General features: G+C 34.1%; 6 protein-coding genes across 10 annotated transcripts; 2 read left to right on the forward strand and 4 right to left on the reverse strand.

The window, feature by feature from the left end:
* On the forward strand, positions 36 to 5,802 carry LOC104730021 (DNA repair helicase XPB1-like). Of its 4 annotated transcripts, none has more exons than XM_010449094.2 (17): positions 36 to 274; positions 1,404 to 1,447; positions 1,559 to 1,631; positions 1,729 to 1,897; positions 1,987 to 2,209; positions 2,283 to 2,339; positions 2,614 to 2,757; positions 2,854 to 2,934; positions 3,031 to 3,118; positions 3,318 to 3,655; positions 3,841 to 3,916; positions 4,003 to 4,196; positions 4,447 to 4,610; positions 4,698 to 4,770; positions 4,858 to 4,971; positions 5,067 to 5,147; positions 5,245 to 5,802. In XM_010449094.2, exons 1-17 carry the CDS (start codon positions 265 to 267, stop codon positions 5,614 to 5,616), a joined length of 2,301 nt encoding a protein of 766 aa, XP_010447396.1. In that variant the 5' UTR covers positions 36 to 264; the 3' UTR covers positions 5,617 to 5,802. The 4 variants fall into 4 exon arrangements, with proteins under 4 accessions (XP_010447396.1, XP_010447379.1, XP_010447387.1 ...); XM_010449077.2 differs by having other exon boundaries at positions 37 to 274; positions 1,723 to 1,897; XM_010449085.2 differs by lacking the exon at positions 36 to 274 and adding an exon at positions 1,048 to 1,315 and having other exon boundaries at positions 1,723 to 1,897.
* Positions 11,858 to 13,357, reverse strand: LOC104730065 (two-component response regulator-like APRR1). The gene is made up of 4 exons (XM_019232149.1): positions 12,855 to 13,357; positions 12,597 to 12,752; positions 12,378 to 12,491; positions 11,858 to 12,192 (listed from the first exon to the last, which is right to left on the reverse strand). Exons 1-4 carry the CDS (start codon positions 13,314 to 13,316, stop codon positions 12,082 to 12,084), a joined length of 843 nt encoding a protein of 280 aa, XP_019087694.1. The 5' UTR covers positions 13,317 to 13,357; the 3' UTR covers positions 11,858 to 12,081.
* LOC104746644 lies at positions 13,366 to 14,216 on the reverse strand. Its single transcript, XM_019230978.1, has 2 exons — positions 13,504 to 14,216; positions 13,366 to 13,407 (listed from the first exon to the last, which is right to left on the reverse strand). The coding sequence occupies exons 1-2, from the start codon at positions 14,050 to 14,052 to the stop codon at positions 13,366 to 13,368; spliced, it is 591 nt and encodes a 196-aa protein (XP_019086523.1). The 5' UTR covers positions 14,053 to 14,216.
* Positions 14,465 to 15,213, reverse strand: LOC104746655. The gene has a single exon (XM_010468178.1). The coding sequence runs from the start codon at positions 15,047 to 15,049 to the stop codon at positions 14,465 to 14,467; it is 585 nt and encodes a 194-aa protein (XP_010466480.1). The 5' UTR covers positions 15,050 to 15,213.
* On the forward strand, positions 17,679 to 19,908 carry LOC104730075 (protein transport protein Sec31A-like). Of its 2 annotated transcripts, XM_010449165.2 has the most exons (9): positions 17,679 to 17,837; positions 17,941 to 17,962; positions 18,388 to 18,444; positions 18,544 to 18,625; positions 18,822 to 18,917; positions 19,014 to 19,138; positions 19,265 to 19,283; positions 19,359 to 19,491; positions 19,627 to 19,908. In XM_010449165.2, exons 1-9 carry the CDS (start codon positions 17,735 to 17,737, stop codon positions 19,707 to 19,709), a joined length of 720 nt encoding a protein of 239 aa, XP_010447467.1. In that variant the 5' UTR covers positions 17,679 to 17,734; the 3' UTR covers positions 19,710 to 19,908. The 2 variants fall into 2 exon arrangements, with proteins under 2 accessions (XP_010447467.1, XP_010447458.1); XM_010449156.2 differs by having other exon boundaries at positions 19,359 to 19,908.
* On the reverse strand, positions 21,873 to 22,709 carry LOC104730087 (E3 ubiquitin-protein ligase RHA1B-like). Its single transcript, XM_010449176.2, has one exon. It carries the CDS (start codon positions 22,630 to 22,632, stop codon positions 22,099 to 22,101), a length of 534 nt encoding a protein of 177 aa, XP_010447478.1. The 5' UTR covers positions 22,633 to 22,709; the 3' UTR covers positions 21,873 to 22,098.

Raw genomic sequence — 24,452 nt, forward strand, 5'->3', positions numbered from 1 at the left:
CGGGTTTTGCATCTCCTGCTTAAGATTTTCTCTTCCTTCTTCAGATAATAAAACCAGTAAACCGACTCCGCCATACCCGAACCCGATACCGGATCCGAATCAAAATCCGCCGGAGACGCAGCTCCCTTGGCCAAAATAGCTTTCACGGCGCCGGTTGTCTTCTGAGAAATCGCGAATTGATAACTTCATTTGGCAAATACAAGACATAATCTCTAAAATCGATCCTTCTAGAGGAGCAAAAAGAAGAAGAAGAAGAAGATCAATATGGGAAATGGTATTAAGCTCGATCTTACTGCTTTTATGCTTAGTTTATCAAATTATCCGGCTAATAATGGGGAAATATTTGATGTTCACNAGCTACCACAGTCAAGAGGAACAGTTGTCTCTTCTCGGAAAGGTGTTGAATGCTGGAGACGATTTGATTGGTCTAGAGCAACTCGAAGAAGACACAGACGGAATGGCTCTGCAAAAGGCGAGACGAACCATGGGGTCGATGAGTGCAATGTCCGGTTCAAAGGGAATGGTCTACATGGAATATAACTCAGGCCGTCACAAATCTGGTCAACAAATCAAGAAACCTAAAGACCCAACCAAACGACACACTATCTTCAAAAAACGTTACGCGTGAAAAGAGTAAGCTTTTCGAGAGTTTATTCTGCCCATTTTTTTTCGGCGGTATGTTTCGATTTTTAACTTTTTTTTGCTCTGCAGAGCTTTACTTTGTAGTTAATACATATCTTACCTAACTTGGGTTATTTTTGTTTTTTAACAGCTGATTTCACTAAGAAGTTGTAATGTGGTCGACTGGTACAAGAAAATGGGGAGCATAATGAAAGTTTACAAACAGATGATGATATGGAAAATTTTCCTAGCATATTGCAGTTTCGAATAAATTTTTTCAATATGTAAGATTTTTTTAAGAGGCTAAAAAAAAGAGGGGGATTGGGCTCAAATTGAGAATATTTAAGCCCATATAAATAGGCCTATTAAAGCCCATATTTGACCCGTTATTATTTGTAGCCTTTTATAATATATGAAGTCCGGGTTTTGCATCTCCTGCTTAAGATTTTCTCTTCCTTCTTCAGATAATAAAACCAGTAAACCGACTCCGCCATACCCGAACCCGATACCGGATCCGAATCAAAATCCGCCGGAGACGCAGCTCCCTTGGCCAAAATAGCTTTCACGGCGCCGGTTGTCTTCTGAGAAATCGCGAATTGATAACTTCATTTGGCAAATACAAGACATAATCTCTAAAATCGATCCTTCTAGAGGAGCAAAAAGAAGAAGAAGAAGAAGATCAATATGGGAAATGGTATTAAGCTCGATCTTACTGCTTTTATGCTTAGTTTATCAAATTATCCGGCTAATAATGGGGAAATATTTGATGTTCACTGTTTCAGGTGAAAGAGGAAGACCGAACAAGAAGATGAAGTATGGTGGGAAGGTTTGTGTTGAGTTTTTTTCTACAAATGAATGTTTCTATTTTAGTATAGGGCTCTTCAATGGTAAGTTAGTGTAATTTCTATTGTAAAAAAAAAAAAAAAAAAAATCTCAGGATGATCAAAAGATGAAGAACATCCAAAACGCGGAAGATTACTATGACGAAGCTGATGAAGATTCTCGTGATGGTGAGTTGACTGACTACTACTCTCGCTGTATTGGTGGCACTCATTTACATTTTGGAACTTAATTTGGATGGAAATTGTAATGGATTTGAAGGTGAAGGTGAAGGAGAGGAGAAGAGGAGGGATTTTACTAAACTGGAGTTGAAGCCAGATCATGGGAACAGGCCTTTGTGGGCTTGTGCTGATGGAAGGATTTTCTTGGAAACGTTTTCACCTCTCTATAAGCAAGCTTATGATTTTCTTATCGCCATTGCTGAACCTGTTTGCAGGTTCTCATCATTACATATTTGTTTTAGAGATTTCGATATTGTCTTGATTATATCAATGTACAAGTTATGATTTTGGATTTGATTTTCAGGCCAGAGTCAATGCACGAGTATAATTTAACTCCACACTCGTTGTATGCTGCTGTTTCCGTTGGTCTTGAGACAGAAACTATCATCTCTGTTTTGAATAAGCTGTCTAAGACTAAGCTACCCAAGGAGATGATTGATTTCATCCATGCTTCTACTGCTAATTATGGCAAAGTGAAGCTGGTTTTGAAGAAGAACCGTTATTTTATTGAATCCCCATTCCCTGAGGTAAGTTCACCAGACTTATCCTCTTTCCTCTAGTTTTGTGTATTGGATATTTGTTAAAGACAAACAATCTCAGGTGTTGAAAAGGCTTCTCAGTGATGATACTATAAACCGAGCTAGATTTTCGTCTGAGGTATGTTGAACTCCTCAATGTAGTGCATTATGTTTGCTGTTCGTGGTGTCAAGATTTTATCTTTGATGGAAATACATACCATGATCTGTTGTGCTCAACGGTTCTTGGTTCCGTTTTTAAATTTTAAGTTATCTTGAACTATGTTTCAGTTGGTCGATAAACTCATTATCCTTCTTCTGAAGCTTCTTGATTCATTGAATGTGGAATTCATTTTTCTTATACCATTGTATTCTCCACAGTATGTCGAACCAACTAAGATTAACTTTTTTGGTAGCCATATTATGGCGGTGATGGATTCACGATCGGCAAAACAAGTGGTGAACTTGAGGCAGGACCTGGGGAGCTGTTGAATGAAGCAGAATTGGCAGCAGCAGCAGAAGAGAAAGAAACTCACTCATTTGAGATAGACCCTTCACAGGTAAGTTTCTCCTGATGCTGCTGACAAATATTTGTGTTTACGAGTTTGATCTTTACTTAACTCACGGTGTCAAGTTCTTTTGCCCTTGGTATTTAGGTGGAGAATGTGAAGCAGCGTTGCTTACCAAATGCTTTAAATTACCCTATGTTAGAGGAATATGACTTCAGGAACGACAATGTGAGGAAAAAATATGACACTCCAGGTCAATAATTGCTTACAAGATGATTTGCACTGCATGTTTGTGATTGTTAATAACTTGATGGTCTCTGTTAGGTTAATCCTGATCTTGACATGGAACTGAAACCCCATGCACAACCAAGGCCATACCAGGAAAAAAGTTTGAGCAAAATGTTTGGGAATGGTATAACTGCCTACATCAACAATTTTTTTTCTTAGTAATGCGGTTATACGGTACTGCTAAATTGATATTGAACTTAGATAGATAGATTTGTACTTTCGTACAGTATTCTGATCTAGACATCATTGTGAACTCCTAACAGATAATTATCTTTGTAATTCTTGAGATATATTGTGACTGATCTAGAATCTTGATTCTGCAGGACGAGCAAGATCTGGAATTATAGTGTTGCCTTGTGGTGCTGGTAAATCTCTAGTTGGTGTTTCTGCAGCGGCTCGTATAAAGAAGAGTTGTCTTTGTTTGGCAACGAATGCTGTCTCAGTGGATCAATGGGCCTTCCAATTCAAGTTGTGGTCTACTATAAGAGATGACCAAATATGCCGTTTCACTTCTGATAGTAAAGAACGATTCCGTGGAAATGCTGGTGTTGTTGTGACAACCTATAATATGGTTGCCTTTGGTGGTAAACGATCTGAGGAATCAGAGAAGATTATAGAAGAAATGAGAAACAGAGAGTGGGGGTTGCTGCTCATGGACGAGGTAATCAAATAGTTCTTGATGTGATGTGCGTTTTTTAATTAAAGTTAGTGTTTGCTGGTAGTTACTTTGCGGAAAATTCATGTGATTCATCAATGTGTATCCAGTGTTAAGATGAGCCTCTGAATACAAACGAAAAATTTCCATTCAATGCGTGACTATTTCAAGATTTATGTTTTTTTTTATAGGTGCATGTGGTTCCGGCCCATATGTTTAGAAAAGTTATCAGCATCACAAAATCTCACTGCAAGCTAGGACTTACTGGTAATTAAACGGTTCATTTTGACATACCATTCTATTTGTTTACCTCAGTTGCAGAAGCTAAGTCTCGTTTTTGGTTTCTTGTTTAGCCACCCTTGTGAGAGAAGACGAAAGGATTACAGATTTGAACTTCCTCATTGGTCCGAAACTATATGAAGCCAATTGGCTAGATTTAGTTAAAGGAGGCTTTATTGCTAATGTTCAGTGTGCTGAAGTATGGTGTCCTATGACCAAAGAGTTTTTTGCAGAATATCTGAAGAAAGAGAACTCCAAGAAAAAACAGGTTCATGAATATGAACCCTTTTTGCATTGTTCTCTGTTTTCCTCAGCAATTTTCTGGAAAGAAAATATGAGATTGTTAGATATCTGATCTTTATGTTTGGTTCTTCTGATGTACTAGAAACTTGAAATATATTAAGCATCAATATTTGGAAAATGCTTAATAGAATCACCTGGGAATTGTCGACTATAGAAGCTAGTAAACCTCGACAGTTGTTCTGACATGTACATATTTTGTCTTTTGGTATCTACAGGCACTTTATGTCATGAACCCTAACAAGTTCAGAGCCTGTGAGTTTCTGATTCGTTTCCATGAACAACAACGTGGGGATAAGATCATCGTCTTTGCAGACAATCTTTTTGCGCTTACAGAGTATGCAATGAAACTCCGGAAACCCATGATTTATGGTGCAACCAGGTTTGTTAAAGAAGTTATATTGGAAACACAAATTTGCGTTTTCACTTAACTTCCAATCTGAGATAAATCTCTCTACACAATGTGTAGCCATATCGAACGAACCAAAATTCTCGAGGCCTTTAAAACTAGTAAAGATGTGAACACAGTCTTCCTGTCAAAGGTAATATCATGTTTCCTTCATTATAGAAAATTGTCCGTTCCATGTTCGTCAGGGAACTTAATTTGGGTTTGGTTTCTTTGATTGCAGGTTGGTGATAACTCTATAGATATCCCTGAAGCTAATGTGATTATTCAGATATCGTCACATGCTGGTTCTAGACGTCAAGAGGCTCAACGTTTGGGTCGTATCCTTAGAGCTAAGGTGTGATTATCTGTATATACTCATTACATTGGCTCTCTCGTAGATCCTCTTGTTGGCTGGATCCAACAAGTTTTATTTCTCGGTGATCAAAACAGGGAAAACTTGAAGATAGAATGGCCGGTGGAAAAGAAGAGTATAATGCATTTTTTTACTCGCTTGTTTCGACGGATACACAGGTAAATCACTAGTTTGGGTGAAGTAGAGAATGAAACCTATGTGTCTCTAGTGAATAGTTAGCTGGTTTAAGGATTGTGAATATGTTTGAAATTGCAGGAAATGTATTATTCAACGAAAAGACAGCAGTTCTTGATCGACCAGGGTTATAGCTTCAAGGTAATAACAAGCCTTCCACCTCCTGACGCTGGTTCAAGCTTGAGCTACCACAGTCAAGAAGAACAGTTGTCTCTTCTCGGAAAGGTGCTGAATGCTGGAGACGATTTGATTGGTCTAGAGCAACTCGAAGAAGACACAGACGGAATGGCTCTTCAGAAGGCGAGACGAACGATGGGATCGATGAGTGCAATGTCCGGTGCAAAGGGAATGGTCTACATGGAATACAACTCCCGTAACAAATCGGGTCAGCAATTCAAGAAACCTAAAGACCCAACCAAACGACACAATCTCTTCAAAAAACGTTTCGTGTGAGTGAGACAAGAGAGCTTTGGAGAGTTTGTTCTGCTCATTTACGGCTGTATGTTGTGATTTGTAACTGTTTGTTTGTGCTCTGCAGAGGTTTACTTTGTAAGTTAATGCATATCTTACGTAAGAATGATTATAACTTACGGCTTCTTAAATCTACTATACAGTCATCGTTGTGCTTATTTTCACCAACTATATGGATTTATATTTCTTATCTGAGTTTTATGAATTTATCAATGAATCATCTTGAAAAAAATAATAACAAATTTGTTTGAAAATAAGACTTCAGAAAACATCTTTTAGGCTGACAAGTCTTTGTCTTGCCTGTAGAGTAGCCCTTTTTTTTTTTGTTTATTGAAAACAATAACGAAGAAACAAATAAACACATTCTGAAATATGAGGCTAGTCTGCAATCGTGGAGGAAGTTGGTAGGATACCCCGACAGCAAATATGTATAAAGATAATTTGATTAATGAAACAAAATGAATATTAAGTGCACACAAAAAGAAAAAAAAAATTTGAATGAACATTAAGGTTCGTCCCACGTAAGAGGAATATTACTTGTTAATAATTCATACTCCTATGTGTATTTTCTTTTAAATTCCTCTGTATTTTACTACTATTTTATAATGTATACACCTTTTGTGTTATTCTTTAACAAAGGTCTGTGTAGGTAGCAGCATATTGACCACTTTTTCAACGACATTTATTAAATTTGTCAGGCTTTGCCAAGCTTCACGATCACAAAACTTCAAATGCCAACTCCTCATTGGTTGCAAAGAAAAATAATAATTTTGGTGTGTATCCCTATCATGCTAAGAACATTTTCTATCTTATAAATCGTAAATATAAATTAATACCTTATCAAAGAATATAAATTAATAAATCTAAATGTAAGGATTTCTCTGGTATATAAAATAAAGTCGATGTAATTATCAAATTTGTTTGTTTGTGTCTCTCTCTTTTATATCTCGTCAAGTGGAGCATAACAAAGAGAATAAGTAAACTATTTTCCGTAAAGAAGGACCATATTTGAGCTCAAATCATCATCACTTCCTTTAAGATCACAATTCACAGAAAGTTATATTTTGACACATCACACTTCCTTTTTTGTCAACAACAAAAAAAAAAAACAAACAAACAAACAAACTAATCCAGAGTGCTACATTTTTTTCTTTTTGTCAACCAGAATGCTACATTTTAAAGAGCGAGTATTAGTAAATTAGTTTGTACGTAGAACGTTCACCGGGAAACTATTGATCGTTAAATTCAACAATTTGCAATACCTTGTGTAGTCTTGTCATCTTGTGCTCGAATATTAGAACCGACGAGGAAGAGTATAATTTTTTATATTTAGGCTAATAATTGTCAGAGTAATCACATCTATCTAATCTGTTATGAAATGCAATTGATCAAGCTGTTGTTATTTAAAGAAAAAAAATTATGAATACTAAAATTACCTGTAGATGGAAAACAACACTCTAGTACGTACAACAATTAGATAGAAGAATTTTAATGAAAATATAATGCGGTTGGTCAAAAAGATAAAACTTTGGAATCATGCTTTGGTTAGTTGATTATATATTATCATTACCCAATACAGAAAAGTATTATTATTTCCCCCATTAACTATATATGGTACACGAAGAAGAATCTATATATTAGATTCCCTTACCAATTTAAAGTAAGGTTTATTATTTTCCTTCCTATTATTATGTTTTGTTAACTCAGCTTGATAATAATATGTATGTATATGAGTCTTTAACCTCACCCGAAAAACAAAACTTCAAAACAAAAGTCATAAGATCAAGATTTATCACTACACTGCAAACATACCACATGTACATTCTTAAACATATGTACATGAAATATAAGATAAGAGAGAAAACGAACCAAAAAAAATCTGATACGTTTTGAAATTTATATGAATTGAAATACTCATCAACTGATAATCTAACACACAAATCATGTCATATCCTAGAAAGAAGAATTTCTCAGATCTTTTTTATTTTATTTTTTGAACTCGAACTTGATCTTTCTAATAGGCTTGAGCTTTCTTGAGATTATGTCCATGTTACAACCTCACTAGTATGTTTTTTAGTATATGGTGGGATCCCTTCTAAACTATTACAAACCTTTTATCATTATGTGTTTTCCATAAACATGAAGAAACACGCGTAAATGAACTATGCTCCACGTCTCGATCTATGTATCCTCATCATGTTGTTAATAAGAAAACAAATTTTGTGTAAACTGATGGCTTTATGTGAATTCATGGCTCTCTACTGATTAATGATTGATATCAAACCTATGATATTTAAGACACCATCAGCCAAAGAAAGAGGCAATGCTTATGATCCAAAAATTAATGGGACCAAATATTAATAACTCAATTGGTAAAGAAACCTATGATATTTAAGACACCATCAGCCAAAGAAAGAGGCAATGCTTATGATCCAAAAATTAATGGGACCAAATATTAATAACTCAATTGGTAAAGATTCTCAAACAAAGTCTACAAATTGCCGGTTCAAGTAACGTTCAAAAAAATACTATATAAAATATTTTGATATTTGACATGCGAATATATACGTTGTTAAGCTCAGAATCTCTTTATTAAAAAAAAAAAAGGGAGCATTTACATTATTTGAAAATATTTACTAATTGTAATAAAAGTTTGTCAGATTTAAGATTGAGAATTGTATATAAATGACACGAATGCCATAATGTAATGGATTTATGTATCTATAAATGTTACAATATTCGAAGACTATTTATTAATGCTCATACTTCATCTTTTTTTTACTTATTTGTCTATATATTGCTTTTCTTGATGAGATTGATTGTACAGGTGTAGTTTCCTCTTATCATGGCATCTCAAATATTCTTGTAAGCTATAAAAAATTATAGCCTTTGTTTTATTTTGTTTCCTCGATTTTCCACAACATGATTTGTAGAAATATATCTGACTGGAATTATCGAGAAAACTGCCTTTTAGAAGCATCAAGTAAGTAAGTCTTTTATTTTATAGCTTACGGGGGAAAAAATAGAAATGAAGATGAGAATTTTATCAAGACTTCCATGTACAATATCAAACATTTTGGTCAATGTCATTTTTCCCATTTATTTTTCTCGTTTGTCACAATTCCATAATTGAAATACCATTATATCTTTCTTTTTTTTAACACAAAATTAAAAATTTAACACAATTTTTTTTTCCATAAAACAAATCTCTCTCTCGCCTCATTCTAATGCTTTACTTTTCTGTTTTTCCATCTTCATTCTCTCTCAATTTTTCATCTTCTTCTATCTCAGTGTTTCTTAGTCACAAACAGATCTACCGAAACCTCCATCTGATCCGTTTGCCTTTACCATGGCAGGTGAAACCGCTAAACCTAATTCCAGAATTTTTATACCCGATCGCAGGCAGACAAAATTGCAGGTCTGCAACTTCGGTGGATCAGATCTAGCCGGCCAAGTTTTTGTCAATCCCTATTATGTCCTTCGTTCTCTTTAGTAGACTATATATATTTGGTAATGTGTTTTGTGTCTTTTGCTAACAATAAAATTTGTCCACACTTAAGTCTGCAAATCTGATGTTCGGTGGACCAGATCATAACGACCAAGTTTTTGTCTACCACTATCAAACTTGTCTACACTGCAGATCTCCAGATCCGGTGGACCAGATCCAACCGACCAGGTTTTTGTTTACCACTATAATGTCCTTCTATCTTTTCAGTGGACCATATCCGTTTGGTCATGTGTTTTGTTTCCATTGCTAACAAAAAAACTTGTCCACACTGCAGGTCTGCAGATACGGTGGACCACATCTAGTAGCCAAGATTTTTTGTCCATGACCATTATGTTCTTTGTCTCTTGAGTGGGCCATAGCCAAAGTTTAGTATGAAGATTCATGTCCACTACTAACTGGAAAACAATGTCCACACTACATATCTGCAATTCCGGGAGACCAGATACAACAACCAAGGTTTTTGTCCACCACATTGTTGCAGAATGATGAACAACATGTTTACAAACAATTAATGTCAATCTTGATTTATTTTCAAAACCTTAATTGTAAATGTTAATAATCAATAATTTAATGAACGAGTATTTTCGTCTTTTTCATACATGGCACAAAATTGAAAATAGCAGTTTTGAAAATGAAAATTAGAAAGTGGCATTTTCCACAATTTTTGTTTGAAAAATTGCATTTCTAATCAAATTCCCAATGAAGATCCCCTTAAGCTAGTGCTAAATTATATATTCGGGGAAAAAAAAACTATTGAGCTAGTGCTAAATTTTTAACCAACCAAACAAGACTAGTGTAGATTAATTCCAAATTTTACAATTAACATATGAATATACAATGTGGTAACTTAACGTGTACTTCAATTAAATTCAATTTTATATCGATTAATCGAGCCAAACCACTGGTTTTTTTATAAAGAAACAACTTGATTTAATTTAACTCAAACACTAAAAAAGATAGTACAGTATATTGATTATTACTAAGCTAGTGAGTGACATATAGGGGGAACATGCCACCCAATACTTGGATCTTTTTGAAACTTGAAGCTACTTTGTGTGCTAAGTCATGATTAGTAGTAATATTTATCTATTGTATAATTGTTGTGTTTCAATAATTTATTATTATGGGCTAATAATTATGTCCATAGGATTTGAAATCACTTCACAATTAATATTTAAAATTAGATTATGAATGAATGAATCCTCCTTGGAAGTGCTATTTTCCAGTCCCTTTTTTTCCCTCCACGATGGAAAAAGAACAATTTAAAATACAAGAAAAAAAAAACATGTGAGCTTCTCCGTTTCTTCTTTTGTTTTCTTTCTCTTTTCCGATATATTAGAGAGTTCTATTCAGTCAAATTGCCAATTATGTTAAAGGTGCATTTCCTGAAGTGTTCTTAATGATAAGAGTTACATTACCTTTTAGCTCTATTTATATATACAAATGGAATGTATATTTAATAAACAAAATAATATATTAGTACTGTATATTTTAATAGATTTTAAGTAATATTTTGTAATAAAAATATGAAATTATTTTAGAGATGAAGACATTTTTAAAAAGTGGTATCGAAAAAATAGTATATTTAAAATTCCCTGATTTAATGAATTTATTATAGGCGAGAACAGAAATACTGCATTTTAACGTTTGGTAAAACATTATGCAGAATTTCTCGATTGATAGCATAATCACATAAAACGTCACTATGTATTATGTGTGTTAGCATTCAGAATCTGAATTGTGATTGGAGATAAGGATATAATAGCTTTTTTATTTTGTTTTGGACATCAAAGTTTACTGGGTTTTTTCTCCATTTGCACCGAGGTGAAAGTCGAATTATATTCGAGCACATAAAGTATACCAACATATGTGACTGAATCACCTAGCTGTACAGCTCCTCAACGTAGTGGATTAATTTTTAAATCTTGATTATGAAAAACATAGTTTTATGTGTAGTTTTTGACGGTAGACCTCATATTTGTGGTATTTTAGGGTTTCCGAAAAACTATGCATGCAAAATAACAATGAGTTTTTTTTCTTTGCTTTCGCATCATTCATGCACGTAATCACTACGTACTAATCGTAATCGGTAATCATTTCTCATAAGCCATACTCGTTTAGTCGTTTATATATCATTTTGTTATAATTCTTACATTATAGGGACTTTATTCAAACTGCATCTGCATAAACTAATACAGTATATTTTTTGCTTAAAACGTCAAACCAAAAAAAGACACATACATATGGTTTTTTATTCTATTAATGGTCGATCGAAATAATGTATATATTATTAATGACAAAATAAATCAGTTAGGGTTTGTGAGCAAACTTTTTTCTCCACAAGAAATTTGATGTCGATTTGTATATTCAGTGGGTCATTTGACTTTAGGTAAATGTTATAATTCCTTAAGCTTTTCGTGCACTAACATGACCAAAGAAGATCTTGATCCTCTATGGTTGGAATAATTAAAAAAATACTATTATAGTTTCATGATAAAAGAGCATCAAAAATCGAATTTTCAGTCCACTAATCAAACTTATTATAAAAATTGACATCATATAAAAGAATCTTCTATCCGGGTCAAGGATTTTTGCATAAGCTGACATTAAATTATTAAATTCGAACACTCGCACGAAACAGGTAAGGCCGTAAGAACAACTGACAAGTCATTTTCAATACAGAAAAAAATAACAAAAAACTGAACTCGACTGAACTATATCAGTTTTTTGTGCACTAACAATACAATGTAATTTATTAGTATATGTTACATTTTTCTAAAATATATATCTGTTTTATTGTTGTTTTCTTTGATGCAATAATATACAATACAATTAAAATGATCAACTGAACTCGAGTTATGTATCAGAAATTTTCCATTCAGATGAGTCTTTCAAAGAAAGTGAAAAAAATATTGAACCCTTCGTCTTATAAGAGTCTTTCACCAGAAAAAGGTAGAAGAAGCTGAGTATTGCAAAAGAGGCTGTTGCACCATAAAGCTGCTCATAGTCATAGAAGCTTCCTGATCTTTCTCATGCAGCCCATCCAATTTCTGCCACCATTATTTCAATACATAAGAGATCAAATTTTTATTGATCATAACATACTTTGACAACTATACTATACTATACTATACTATACTATAATGTTTTTCTTTGCAATTAATTTTATTTATGATGAAAAAAAATATTTATGATATACACAAAAACTAGTTTTATGAATATGATATATATATACCCAAAGGTCGGAGTCATCGTCTTCAATGTTGGGGATTTCTACAACTTCGTCATTGCGTGCGAATCTACCACGTATTCGAGGTCTACTGTCCGCCAATGTTTTCCGGCATGCATACTATTTTTTGTTTCCATCCAAAACACGAAAAAAAAAGGTTGTAACCAAAAAATATGAATACAAAGCCATCAATTTTTTTAAAAAATGTAATGATAATATTGTTACCTTAATAGTTTTGGTAAAGTTTCTCTGGTTTCGTTTAGCTCTATACTTTGATATTTTCTCTTTACGTTCTTCTGCACTATAACGCCCTACCTTGAAGTTATTATGTTCCTCGGATACGGTCGAGTTCTCCGACGATCTCTGCATTTCGAAATTGTTCTGAAAACCAAAATAAAAAAAAAAAAAAAAATCAAATCTTTTAGTATAATTACATACAGTGCAACGTAAAAGAAAAAAAAAACAGAGCAACAAAACAGAGACCTGTAAATCTCCTGTGCTGTAGACTCGTCGCATCTGACCGGAAAAGAAGGGATTTTCCGGCGAGCTTAAGGTATTGTAATGAAGATTTGAAGAATCCATTACCGGAATATTAAACGGAAGCTGATTTGGTTTCCCTTCGACCGAGTTGCTGCTAAAGCTTCTCTGCATATATCTCCCTGCATTCTCTATTGCACTGTAGCTTCGTGCCATTGACGACGTCTGATCGAAGAAGTTCTCTGTTTTGACGGCATCGGAGATTTGGAAATCTGAGAAGCTTGGATACATTCCGGTGGGAATTTGCTGAGAGAGAGTTAAAGTTCCGAGAAGATCACTTGGAGGAGATGAAGAGAGGATGTTTTGTGGGGTGAAATGGTCAAAAATGCTGAGAGATTCGTCAACAGAGTAGAGTTCGCTATTACAGAACAGATCTGTAGTTGTTGTTGTTGTGTCTGAAGAAAACATTTCTGGACTTGAGTTTCGGAATATTGAAGAGGAAGATGAAGATGAACCATCAAAGNGAGTTCTCCGACGATCTCTGCATTTCGAAATTGTTCTGAAAACCAAAAAAAAAAAAAAAAAAAAAATCAAATCTTTTAGTATAATTACATACAGTGCAACGTAAAAGAAAAAAAAAACAGAGCAACAAAACAGAGACCTGTAAATCTCCTGTGCTGTAGACTCGTCGCATCTGACCGGAAAAGAAGGGATTTTCCGGCGAGCTTAAGGTATTGTAATGAAGATTTGAAGAATCCATTACCGGAATATTAAACGGAAGCTGATTTGGTTTCCCATCGACCGAGTTGCTGCTAAAGCTTCTCTGCATATATCTCCCTGCATTCTCTATTGCACTGTAGCTTCGTGCCATTGACGACGTCTGATCGAAGAAGTTCTCTGTTTTGACGGCATCGGAGATTTGGAAATCTGAGAAGCTTGGATACATTCCGGTGGGAATTTGCTGAGAGAGAGTTAAAGTTCCGAGAAGATCACTTGGAGGAGATGAAGAGAGGATGTTTTGTGGGGTGAAATGGTCAAAAATGCTGAGAGATTCGTCAACAGAGTAGAGTTCGCTATTACAGAACAGATCTGTAGTTGTTGTTGTTGTGTCTGAAGAAAACATTTCTGGACTTGAGTTTCGGAATATTGAAGAGGAAGATGAAGATGAACCATCAAAGATATAAAGATCTGAAGAAGCAGCCATTTTTATTTTTGTAGTGGTGAACAAGTAAGTAAAAATACTCTGTTTATGTTCTGTTTCTTGATGTGTTTTTGGTTTACCAAAAATGGCAAGTAAAAATTCGAAATTTTTTCACAAAAGATGTGTTTTTTTTTAGGTTCTTTGGTTTCTCTGTTTCAGAACCAAGACATGACAGGTGAAGTTTCTTTTGTCTGGTGGGCGATGTTGTTGTATTTATAACGGTAGAAAATATGAGTTTTATTAATACATCCTTATATGTTTTTGATTTTTACGGATTGGCATATAAGGTTTTGTATTATTACATTTTGAACCCAAAAAGCTAACGTCCAAATAGTTTTATTTTTTAGAATCTACTTGGTCTCTCTGTCTTTTTGATGTATGATGTGTGCAAAAGCTCCTTTTGGTTGTTGTTATATTACTNTAAAAGAAAAAAAAAACAGAGCAACAAAACAGAGACCTGTAAATCTCCTGTGCTGTAGACTCGTCGCATCTGACCGGAAAAGAAGGGATTTTCCGGCGAGCTTAAGGTATTGTAATGAAGATTTGAAGAATCCATTACCGGAATATTAAACGGAAGCTGATTTGGTTTCCCATCGACCGAGTTGCTGCTAAAGCTTCTCTGCATATATCTCCCTGCATTCTCTATTGCACTGTAGCTTCGTGCCATTGACGACGTCTGATCGAAGAAGTTCTCTGTTTTGACGGCATCGGAGATTTGGAAATCTGAGAAGCTTGGATACATTCCGGTGGGAATTTGCTGAGAGAGAGTTAAAGTTCCGAGAAGATCACTTGGAGGAGATGAAGAGAGGATGTTTTGTGGGGTGAAATGGTCAAAAATGCTGAGAGATTCGTCAACAGAGTAGAGTTCGCTATTACAGAACAGATCTGTAGTTGTTGTTGTTGTGTCTGAAGAAAACATTTCTGGACTTGAGTTTCGGAATATTGAAGAGGAAGATGAAGATGAACCATCAAAGATATAAAGATCTGAAGAAGCAGCCATTTTTATTTTTGTAGTGGTGAACAAGTAAGTAAAAATACTCTGTTTATGTTCTGTTTCTTGATGTGTTTTTGGTTTACCAAAAATGGCAAGTAAAAATTCGAAATTTTTTCACAAAAGATGTGTTTTTTTTTAGGTTCTTTGGTTTCTCTGTTTCAGAACCAAGACATGACAGGTGAAGTTTCTTTTGTCTGGTGGGCGATGTTGTTGTATTTATAACGGTAGAAAATATGAGTTTTATTAATACATCCTTATATGTTTTTGATTTTTACGGATTGGCATATAAGGTTTTGTATTATTACATTTTGAACCCAAAAAGCTAACGTCCAAATAGGTTTATTTTTTAGAATCTACTTGGTCTCTCTGTCTTTTTGATGTATGATGTGTGCAAAAGCTCCTTTTGGTTGTTGTTATATTACTATTCAATTCTTACGTTTTAGAATCCAATTCGGCTATTTGCATTGCTGTTGAAAATGTACTTTTACATTATATAAATATTCTAAAGTGTAGTTGAAAATATTCGAGAGAATTTTTTGTTATGATCAACATTTTGTTTATTTGCAGCTAATTTGTTTTGTAGTAAGTAATCCTATACATGGACCCTTTGCCTTATTCGAGAGAATTGAAGAAGTTCTGAAGTTCTGAAGTTGTGTNTTCTCTATTGCACTGTAGCTTCGTGCCATTGACGACGTCTGATCGAAGAAGTTCTCTGTTTTGACGGCATCGGAGATTTGGAAATCTGAGAAGCTTGGATACATTCCGGTGGGAATTTGCTGAGAGAGAGTTAAAGTTCCGAGAAGATCACTTGGAGGAGATGAAGAGAGGATGTTTTGTGGGGTGAAATGGTCAAAAATGCTGAGAGATTCGTCAACAGAGTAGAGTTCGCTATTACAGAACAGATCTGTAGTTGTTGTTGTTGTGTCTGAAGAAAACATTTCTGGACTTGAGTTTCGGAATATTGAAGAGGAAGATGAAGATGAACCATCAAAGATATAAAGATCTGAAGAAGCAGCCATTTTTATTTTTGTAGTGGTGAACAAGTAAGTAAAAATACTCTGTTTATGTTCTGTTTCTTGATGTGTTTTTGGTTTACCAAAAATGGCAAGTAAAAATTCGAAATTTTTTCACAAAAGATGTGTTTTTTTTTAGGTTCTTTGGTTTCTCTGTTTCAGAACCAAGACATGACAGGTGAAGTTTCTTTTGTCTGGTGGGCGATGTTGTTGTATTTATAACGGTAGAAAATATGAGTTTTATTAATACATCCTTATATGTTTTTGATTTTTACGGATTGGCATATAAGGTTTTGTATTATTACATTTTGAACCCAAAAAGCTAACGTCCAAATAGTTTTATTTTTTAGAATCTACTTGGTCTCTCTGTCTTTTTGATGTATGATGTGTGCAAAAGCTCCTTTTGGTTGTTGTTATATTACTATTCAATTCTTACGTTTTAGAATCCAATTCGGCTATTTGCATTGCTGTTGAAAATGTACTTTTACATTATATAAATATTCTAAAGTGTAGTTGAAAATATTCGAGAGAATTTTTTGTTATGATCAACATTTTGTTTATTTGCAGCTAATTTGTTTTGTAGTAAGTAATCCTATACATGGACCCTTTGCCTTATTCGAGAGAATTGAAGAAGTTCTGAAGTTCTGAAGTTGTGTATTGCAAATGAGACTGTTGCACCACAAAGATGCTAACAAAATCACTTCTCATTAATGGTCACAAAGATATTCTCACCATCGTCGCAAATGAGAATTTCATGGTAACATGGATCATAATATAATACATGGTATGGAGGTGGTGCATTAGCAAATATAGAAGTCAAGAAAAGCTGAAATGTGTTTAAGCCTGACCCTTCAAAGGTCTAAAAGGATTCTTGTTTAGTTTTGCATCAGGAATTTTCAAATTCGAAACTACACTACAAAATCTGGTCCAATTAGGAATACACGTCTTCTAGTATGGATTCGGAACACCAATATTCCTTTATATGATGTTTTGGGCACACCATCATACACAATGGAAAATGACTTCCTCTGATGCTAACAGAAATTCAATCATCTATAATATACCATCCACTTCTACTAAAATATCAAATTATGCTGCCGTCATCATGCGTTCAAACTCTGGTTGGTCTTAGCATGAGCATAATATTATACGACCTAGCATGAGGAGGACTAGATGCATCCTAGCTTAAATGCCGGAAGAGCCTAGCTTCATGAGACTAGATGCAGCCTCAAAGTGTAAAATAAGTCAGACAACCCCTTTGAGTAAGTATTATATGGGATATCCATCGAGTGCATCTTTAAATACTGTTAAAGAACATTTGAAAAGGGTTAAATTGTCAAATGATTAATTCTAAATTTTCGGCATTTCCATTGGGTCAAAGAGTTTTCCATTCAACCAATAAAAACTCGAGAAGAGCGAAATTTAAGTCTAGACATTAAATTTTAAAGTCTTTCATTTCATAAAAAGAAAAAGTGAAAAGGAGTAAAAATTAAGTTTGTAAAGAGTTTCGTTTGTTACCAAATCAAGCAAAGAAAAAAAAAAATTGAATGTTAAGCGCGTGTAACGCTTACTTGATATTGTTATCATTTTCTAATTTTTTGGTGGAATTTTCATTAGTAAGAAAATTTGTTTTGTGGGTATTTTGTGATTTTTGTTCGTGTGTAAAATTATCAAAATCATGGGGAGGTCGCAGGATAAGCTTGATAAGATGCAACTCCGGCAAAATTACCGGAATTTATGGCACTCCGATCTAATGAGCACCGTCACGGCCGATACTCCATGTAATTTATCTCTCGCTATATTTGAATGTTTATCTTTATTTGGTTAGAGAATTGATCAAAATAATTCACGCTTTTTTTTCTTTTCTTAATATGGTTTCTGCAGATTGTTGCTTCTCGTGTTTATGGTAAGTGTATCATTACTCTCAATTTCATTAATAAACTCTTGATTGTGGCTCTGTTGAATATAGAACTAGAAATAGAGTTTTTTTCACAAAAATCTGATCATAATCTTGAGTTTTTTTTTTGTTTTCTTTAATATATAAGTGTATAAATACTAATCAACGTTGTTAATAGGAACGGATTTGTATATGCTAGTTGAAACCTCTAATATATACATAATTTAAAAATCAGTGAATTCTACAAAGATTTCGAACTCTAACACAGATTTTCAAATGTGATAGGTTTCAACTTCTGTGATAGGTTTTATAATAAGCTTCTTGATCTTATTAAATGATCCGATTGTTACTCCTTGTAGTAGATGAGTACCTTTGGTGATGGATACACAAATGTGTTCTGTCACTGAATAATTGTATGTCTGTTCGTGTTGCAGTGGACCTTGCGTTTCATACTTACTTCGGAAAAGAGCACTTTATAATGACATGTCAAGGTATTGATTTCTACCATCTTTAGAGACATGAACAATGAGTTTTGTTTCTTCTACTTCTCTTACATAATGGTATTGCGTTTTTATTATGTTTTTGTGAAGGTACACTTGTTGTGGTGGTTACATGCCTTGTAGTGGTAAGTGTGGAGAACGCAAATGCCCTCAGTTTTGTCTTGCCACTGAGGTAATCCATCACCTGTTCCCTCTCCCTGGATAATGTTAGCTGCGCTTTCATTGACAAAATAAAGCCCCTTAATGTTCATGTTGATGAACAAAATGAGAAAACTTGTGATAGAATCTTTAGTTTTCTTGGATTAGAATCTTTCACCTGAAATCTTGATTTGTTTTGGTTAAGATTTCACTCTTTTAATGATCTTCAGGTGTGTCTCTGTTTTGGAAACTCTGTGGCATCTACTCGTTTTATGCTTCAAGATGAATTCAACATCCATACAACAAAATGCGACAACTGCATAATTGTACTCCCTAGTTTTCCCTCTTTGTTTTCACTTTCCGGATAATATACATCTTTGTGTGTGTTAATGTTGTTCCCATCGCCTTTCGTTGTTTTGCAGGGGTTTATGTTCTGTCTCAACCAAATCGCTTGCATTTTCTCTCTTGTCGCTTGCATTGTTGGAAGTGATGAACTCTCTGAAGCTTCTCAGCTTCTTTCTTGCTTGGCGGATATGGTCTATTGCACGTATGTATATTGTATAATCCTTTCCTCTGTTTCCACATGTCGCTGAAACGGTTTGGCTACATCACAAAAGACTTATGCCAAATGTTTATTATTGCTGATTGTGTACTCTGGTCTTGATTTTTGCAGGGTTTGTGCGTGTATGCAGGTACACTAATAGAGTTTTTTCACATTTATTTTATTTTTAGTATGCCAAAAACCAATCTCTTTTGTTTGCTTGTAGACACAACACAAGATTGAGATGGACAAACGAGATGGTTTGATTAGTTCTCAACCAATGTCAGTGCCACCGGCTCAGCAAATGTCTCGCATTGATCAACCAGTTCCTCCCTATGCCGGTTACCCTCCAGCCACTGGTTATCCCCAGCATTATTATCCACAGCCTGGCCATGGTTACCCTCCTGCTCCAGGCTATCCACCTCCTGGACCGGGCTATACACCTCCTGGACCGGGCTATCCACCTCCTGGTCATGGTTACCCTCCTGCTCCAGGCTATCCACCTCCTGGACCAGGCTATCCACCAGCACCGGGTTATCCGCCAGCACCGGGATATCCCTCAAAGCAGGAACCATAACCGATATCTCAATCATCTAATGGAGTTGTAACATGATCTAGACCGGTCTGCAGGAAGTTTACATTGTTGAGTTATCAATTTATCATCATCCTTGGTATGTTGTGATTACTTTGCAAGTATAATATCCGGTTTGTTGTCTCATCGATTTTCGATTTTTCTCTTATCAGATAAACCGCTAACTCTATAAACCCATATACTATGTTAGATGTGGACTTGGTGATTTAGTGTATGATATCCATGTTTAAATTTATACGTTCCGGTAATGATTCTCTGTTTTCAAAGATTTGTTGGTCTACCAAACCGGTTTAGGTATTACCGATTGACAACTTGTGTAAACAAGGGTACGTTCCACCGTGGATCCATTGGAGGAGGTGAGCTTTTGATTATGAGATTTAAATAGTATATGATAAATCGTGACACTAAAATTATAGCTATTAGTGCTAATTATTCGAGCATCCTTTTTCTTGCCTTTAGCCTTTCTAGTCAAAGAGGGTCAATCCCACCATCTATTCGCTCACTTTGCCTTTAAATGACTCAAAGTTGCAAAGTAATCGTCAATGTTAAATCAGTATTCTTATTAGACTTTCTCTAAATAGTAACGTGTCTACTTAACTAAAACTCTCGTTGAATATATATATATAAATAATTATACTCTCGTAAAATAAATTCATGTTTTGTTGTATTAAACCGACCTACAGATTTTAAAAATTAGTATGAGTCTTGTAGATTTTTTTCTGATATTTCAAGAAATTCTTATTATATTATCAACAAAATATTAACTAGTGTTACTCGGTAATCTCTAAGAAAAAGAAGTCATTACAATACTTAGCATTACAAGTTACAGTTAAGTAACATTTTTTTTTTCGTTCACATAATTTATCGTTTGGTTTCACCATTCTTCTCCTTCTTGCAATTATATAGTTCTACTATATATTCTAGTCTATAAATATTATTAGTATCATATATCAATAGAAGCAAGCAATTATCACTTCTTGAAAAAGGTCTTTGTTACTTTGATGGTGTAATAGTAACGGAAAGCTTAAAATGATTAGGAGCGTGTGGGGCTTTTCCCTAATTGGGGTTTGATTGAAAAACTAAGGACCCAAAGCTGCGCAGACAATCCTACGAACGCCACTTGGCAACAGCTGAGCATATTCCACTTAAGGAAAAGCCTTCTTTGCTTAACGTCTGGAGCTCTCTGTGTGGACTCTCTCCATTTCTAATTCGTTGAGACTAGTGTGTAGGCTTACAAAAATATAGACTAGTGTGTCTGGAGCTCTCTGGAGTAGTATATAAAAATATCTTATAAATTATATCTAATCATACCTAATTTGCATCATGAAAGGATCAGAAAACTACGGTACACCATGAGTTTGTCTTTTCAAAATATTTCAACGCTAAAATAAAATAAAAACAACGTTCCTTAATCTTAAGTCTTAACAACGAAGTCCTAGAGAACGAATAAGATGGTTGGATTATGGGCAGAGCTGAGAGAATCAGTACAATGGTTTAATGTGTTTGTTGTTTGTGAACTGAGAATAGAGGATTCTCTAGTAGTCATCATCAAGATGTGTTCGGCGAATGCTTCGTGGCAGCATGAATGTCCCGTCTGTATGAAATAAATCATATATAACCATGTATGTAGCTTTTGTTCAAAAAAAAAAAAAACATGTATGTAGCCCATGTTTTCACGGTATATCTGTATCCACATTTTGTAACCATGTACGAGTAATTTAAATGGTCACAGGCGAAGAGACCTCAACGCAAAGAAAGTTCTCTTGTGCACTTGGTCATTATATATGTAAGTTTCTCAAAAGAAAAAACCTGGTCACTATATATTTTTAAAGAAAAGAACACTGAAGAATTTTAATATGATTAAGACTTTAAACGTAATTTCTGTTTAAAATAGTTAAAATGGGTCGTGGCAATGATTTTAAGGCTTTCCAAATACTCTGGTGCAGTACTGAACATGATCTTTATCACAATAAAACTGTAAGAACCATTTTTGAATTAAGAGTACCAAAATCCCTTATTAATAAATATCAGGTCGAGAAGGCTCCAAAGAAAGGTCAGACTAAAAGTATCACTATTTTGTCAACTTGTGATAAATTATCATTTCCTCCCTCCAGAGTTGGAGTTAAAATATAAAATAAAAAGTCTATAAATAGTAAAAACTAAGCTTTTCATTTCCTTGTTTTTTTTTTTTCTTTTCCTCAGTGGATAATACATATTTCCTTCTTCTAATTTACTTAGCACCACCTATAATTTATATTTACATACATATCAACCACTCAATTAAGCCAACTAAAGATTTTAAATCAAGAAAGACAAAAAAAACACAAAAGATTCCCATTAATTTGTAGAAAAAATAAAATAAAATAAAAAGATTCTAAGTTGATTCTGCGAGAAGTTCAGATTCAGACCAAACACGTTGGTTAAAAGCAACTTGTAACTCATCAGGAATAAACGCCGTTCTACAAAGCGGACACGTCATCTGATTATAACCCATCATCCAACGGTCCAAACAGCTCCGATGAAATATGTGTTGGCAGTTCGTCAGCCGTCGGATCTCGTCTTCGTTTTCGAACTCGTGGATACACACGGCGCAGCAGTCTGATCCGGATCCGAATCCGGGTCGGTTTAGCTCCGAGAATCTGATAACCGGTAAGATTTCCCCGGCTAGCCTCGCCGCCACTGGGAAAAAATACGAGCTTTCTTGGTGATGATGCACCGCCGCCGTGGAAATATACGGTGGTTCCGGCCAAGATGTTGACGATGAAACCGGGTCGGATTCGAGGAAGTCGGGTAGACCCAATATCCGGAAACCTGTGTCTATGAGTGTTCGGATTAAGCCTAAGAGGGAGAGTAAGTGAAGGAAGATTCTTGGTAGGAGGAGCTCAGTGTAGCCCACCGGATAACCCATGGCTTCGCCGCTAGAGAGAGAAAGCTAAAGAGATAGAGAGAGAGATAGAGAGCGTTTAGAAAACAAAGGTAGAGAAGAGTGGGATATATATACACGTGGGTCAGTGATATATGTTTTTTTTTTTTTTTAATTATGTTTTTCATAACACACACTTACATCCCTTATATATTAATAGAGAAACATTTTGGCAAAAAAACTAAGGTGTCAGTCTTACAGAGCTCAGGAGTTTCTTTCTTTTATTTGTTCTCAGCTTTTAAAAATATTTATATATATTTACCATTGTATTTTTCCAAAAATACAATTAACACCCAAAATTAAATATTTATATTATTTTTCTAACTTAATTATATCCTCTAATTATATTTTTCATAAAATCTTTAAAATGAATTTTAAGAACTCTTTGTTCATATGATATAATAATATAAGATTGATATTATAATCTCACGGGTTAAATTTTAATTATTATATAATTTTTTTTTTCTAGATATATACTACACAATCAAATTTTAAATATTTCAATTACCCATAAATATATTAATAGAGGAACATTTTGGCAAAAAAAACTGAGGTGTCAGCATTACAAAGCTCATGACACTCTTTCCTTTATTTGTCATCAGCTTTTAAAAATATTTACATTTATTTACCATTGTATTTTTCCAAAAATACAATTAACACCCAAAATTAAATTTTTATATTATCTTTCTAACTTAATTATATCCTCTAATTATATTTTCATAAAATCTTTAAAATGAATTTTAAGAACCCTTTGTTCATATGATATAATAATATAAGATTGATATTATAATAATTCTCACGGGTTAAATTTTAATTATTATACAATTTTTTTATAGATATATACTACACAATCGAATTTTAAATATTTCAATTACCCATAAACATAATAGATTTTGTAAATAAAAATTACAGTAAAAACATTAAATAATAATTTTATACCGCACTATGTGCGGGTTGTTACCTAGTAATTCATTAGTAACTACTACTACTAATTATAGGTTTTCATTATTACATAAATACAAATAATGCAAATGTCGTCGTGTATCACTTGGTCGCTTGAGTTTCATTATCTTCACAGCAAAATTATTTTCAGGTACCAATCTTAATATGTTTATAGCTAACTTTTTTTAACTCAAATTGTTAGAGTTTGGCAGACCAGTTAAAGAACTTAACTTTCTTTCTTTTTTGCCTAAAGAAGTATTTATCTTTGTTTATATGCCAAACTAATCAGACTCGTTACAAAATCAAACTAACAAAAAACATTTGGAGGAAAAAGGAAAGATAATGATAATAAAAGGCATAAAAATACAGGAAATTGTACAGAAGAAAACATGAAGGTGGGGACAAAATGGATTTGAATGGTTTTATTGACAAAAGAAAAAGAGAGATTTAAATGGCTTCAGATGGTTCCACGAATCAAAGTTACAGTAGCATAAATTTTGGAATATTATTATAAGAAAACATAACCAAAAAAAAAAAGATGGAGCCGACAACGGTTTTGTTCTTAGGCTTCATTTTAGTGCAATTTCAACATCATATTTTGCCTTTGTCCCTCGTATTTTATACAATTACAATACCAACTTATATGTGCGTATATTGGATTTACACATGTCTAAATAAATTAGCGACTATACAAGAGTTTGGATTATGAATGTGTGGTATTCATATTTTCCTTAATATAGAAAATTAAAGTTTTTACACACTATTGATGTATCTATGTGCAGCCGCACACGACCTAGAAATGTGACGTGAAGACAGATGGTTCGGTTCATCTCAATTCCAATTCTACGTCTAATCGTCTATTG

This window comes from Camelina sativa, chromosome 2 (assembly GCF_000633955.1).
Source record: "Camelina sativa cultivar DH55 chromosome 2, Cs, whole genome shotgun sequence".
Classification (NCBI taxonomy): Eukaryota; Viridiplantae; Streptophyta; class Magnoliopsida; order Brassicales; family Brassicaceae; genus Camelina; species Camelina sativa.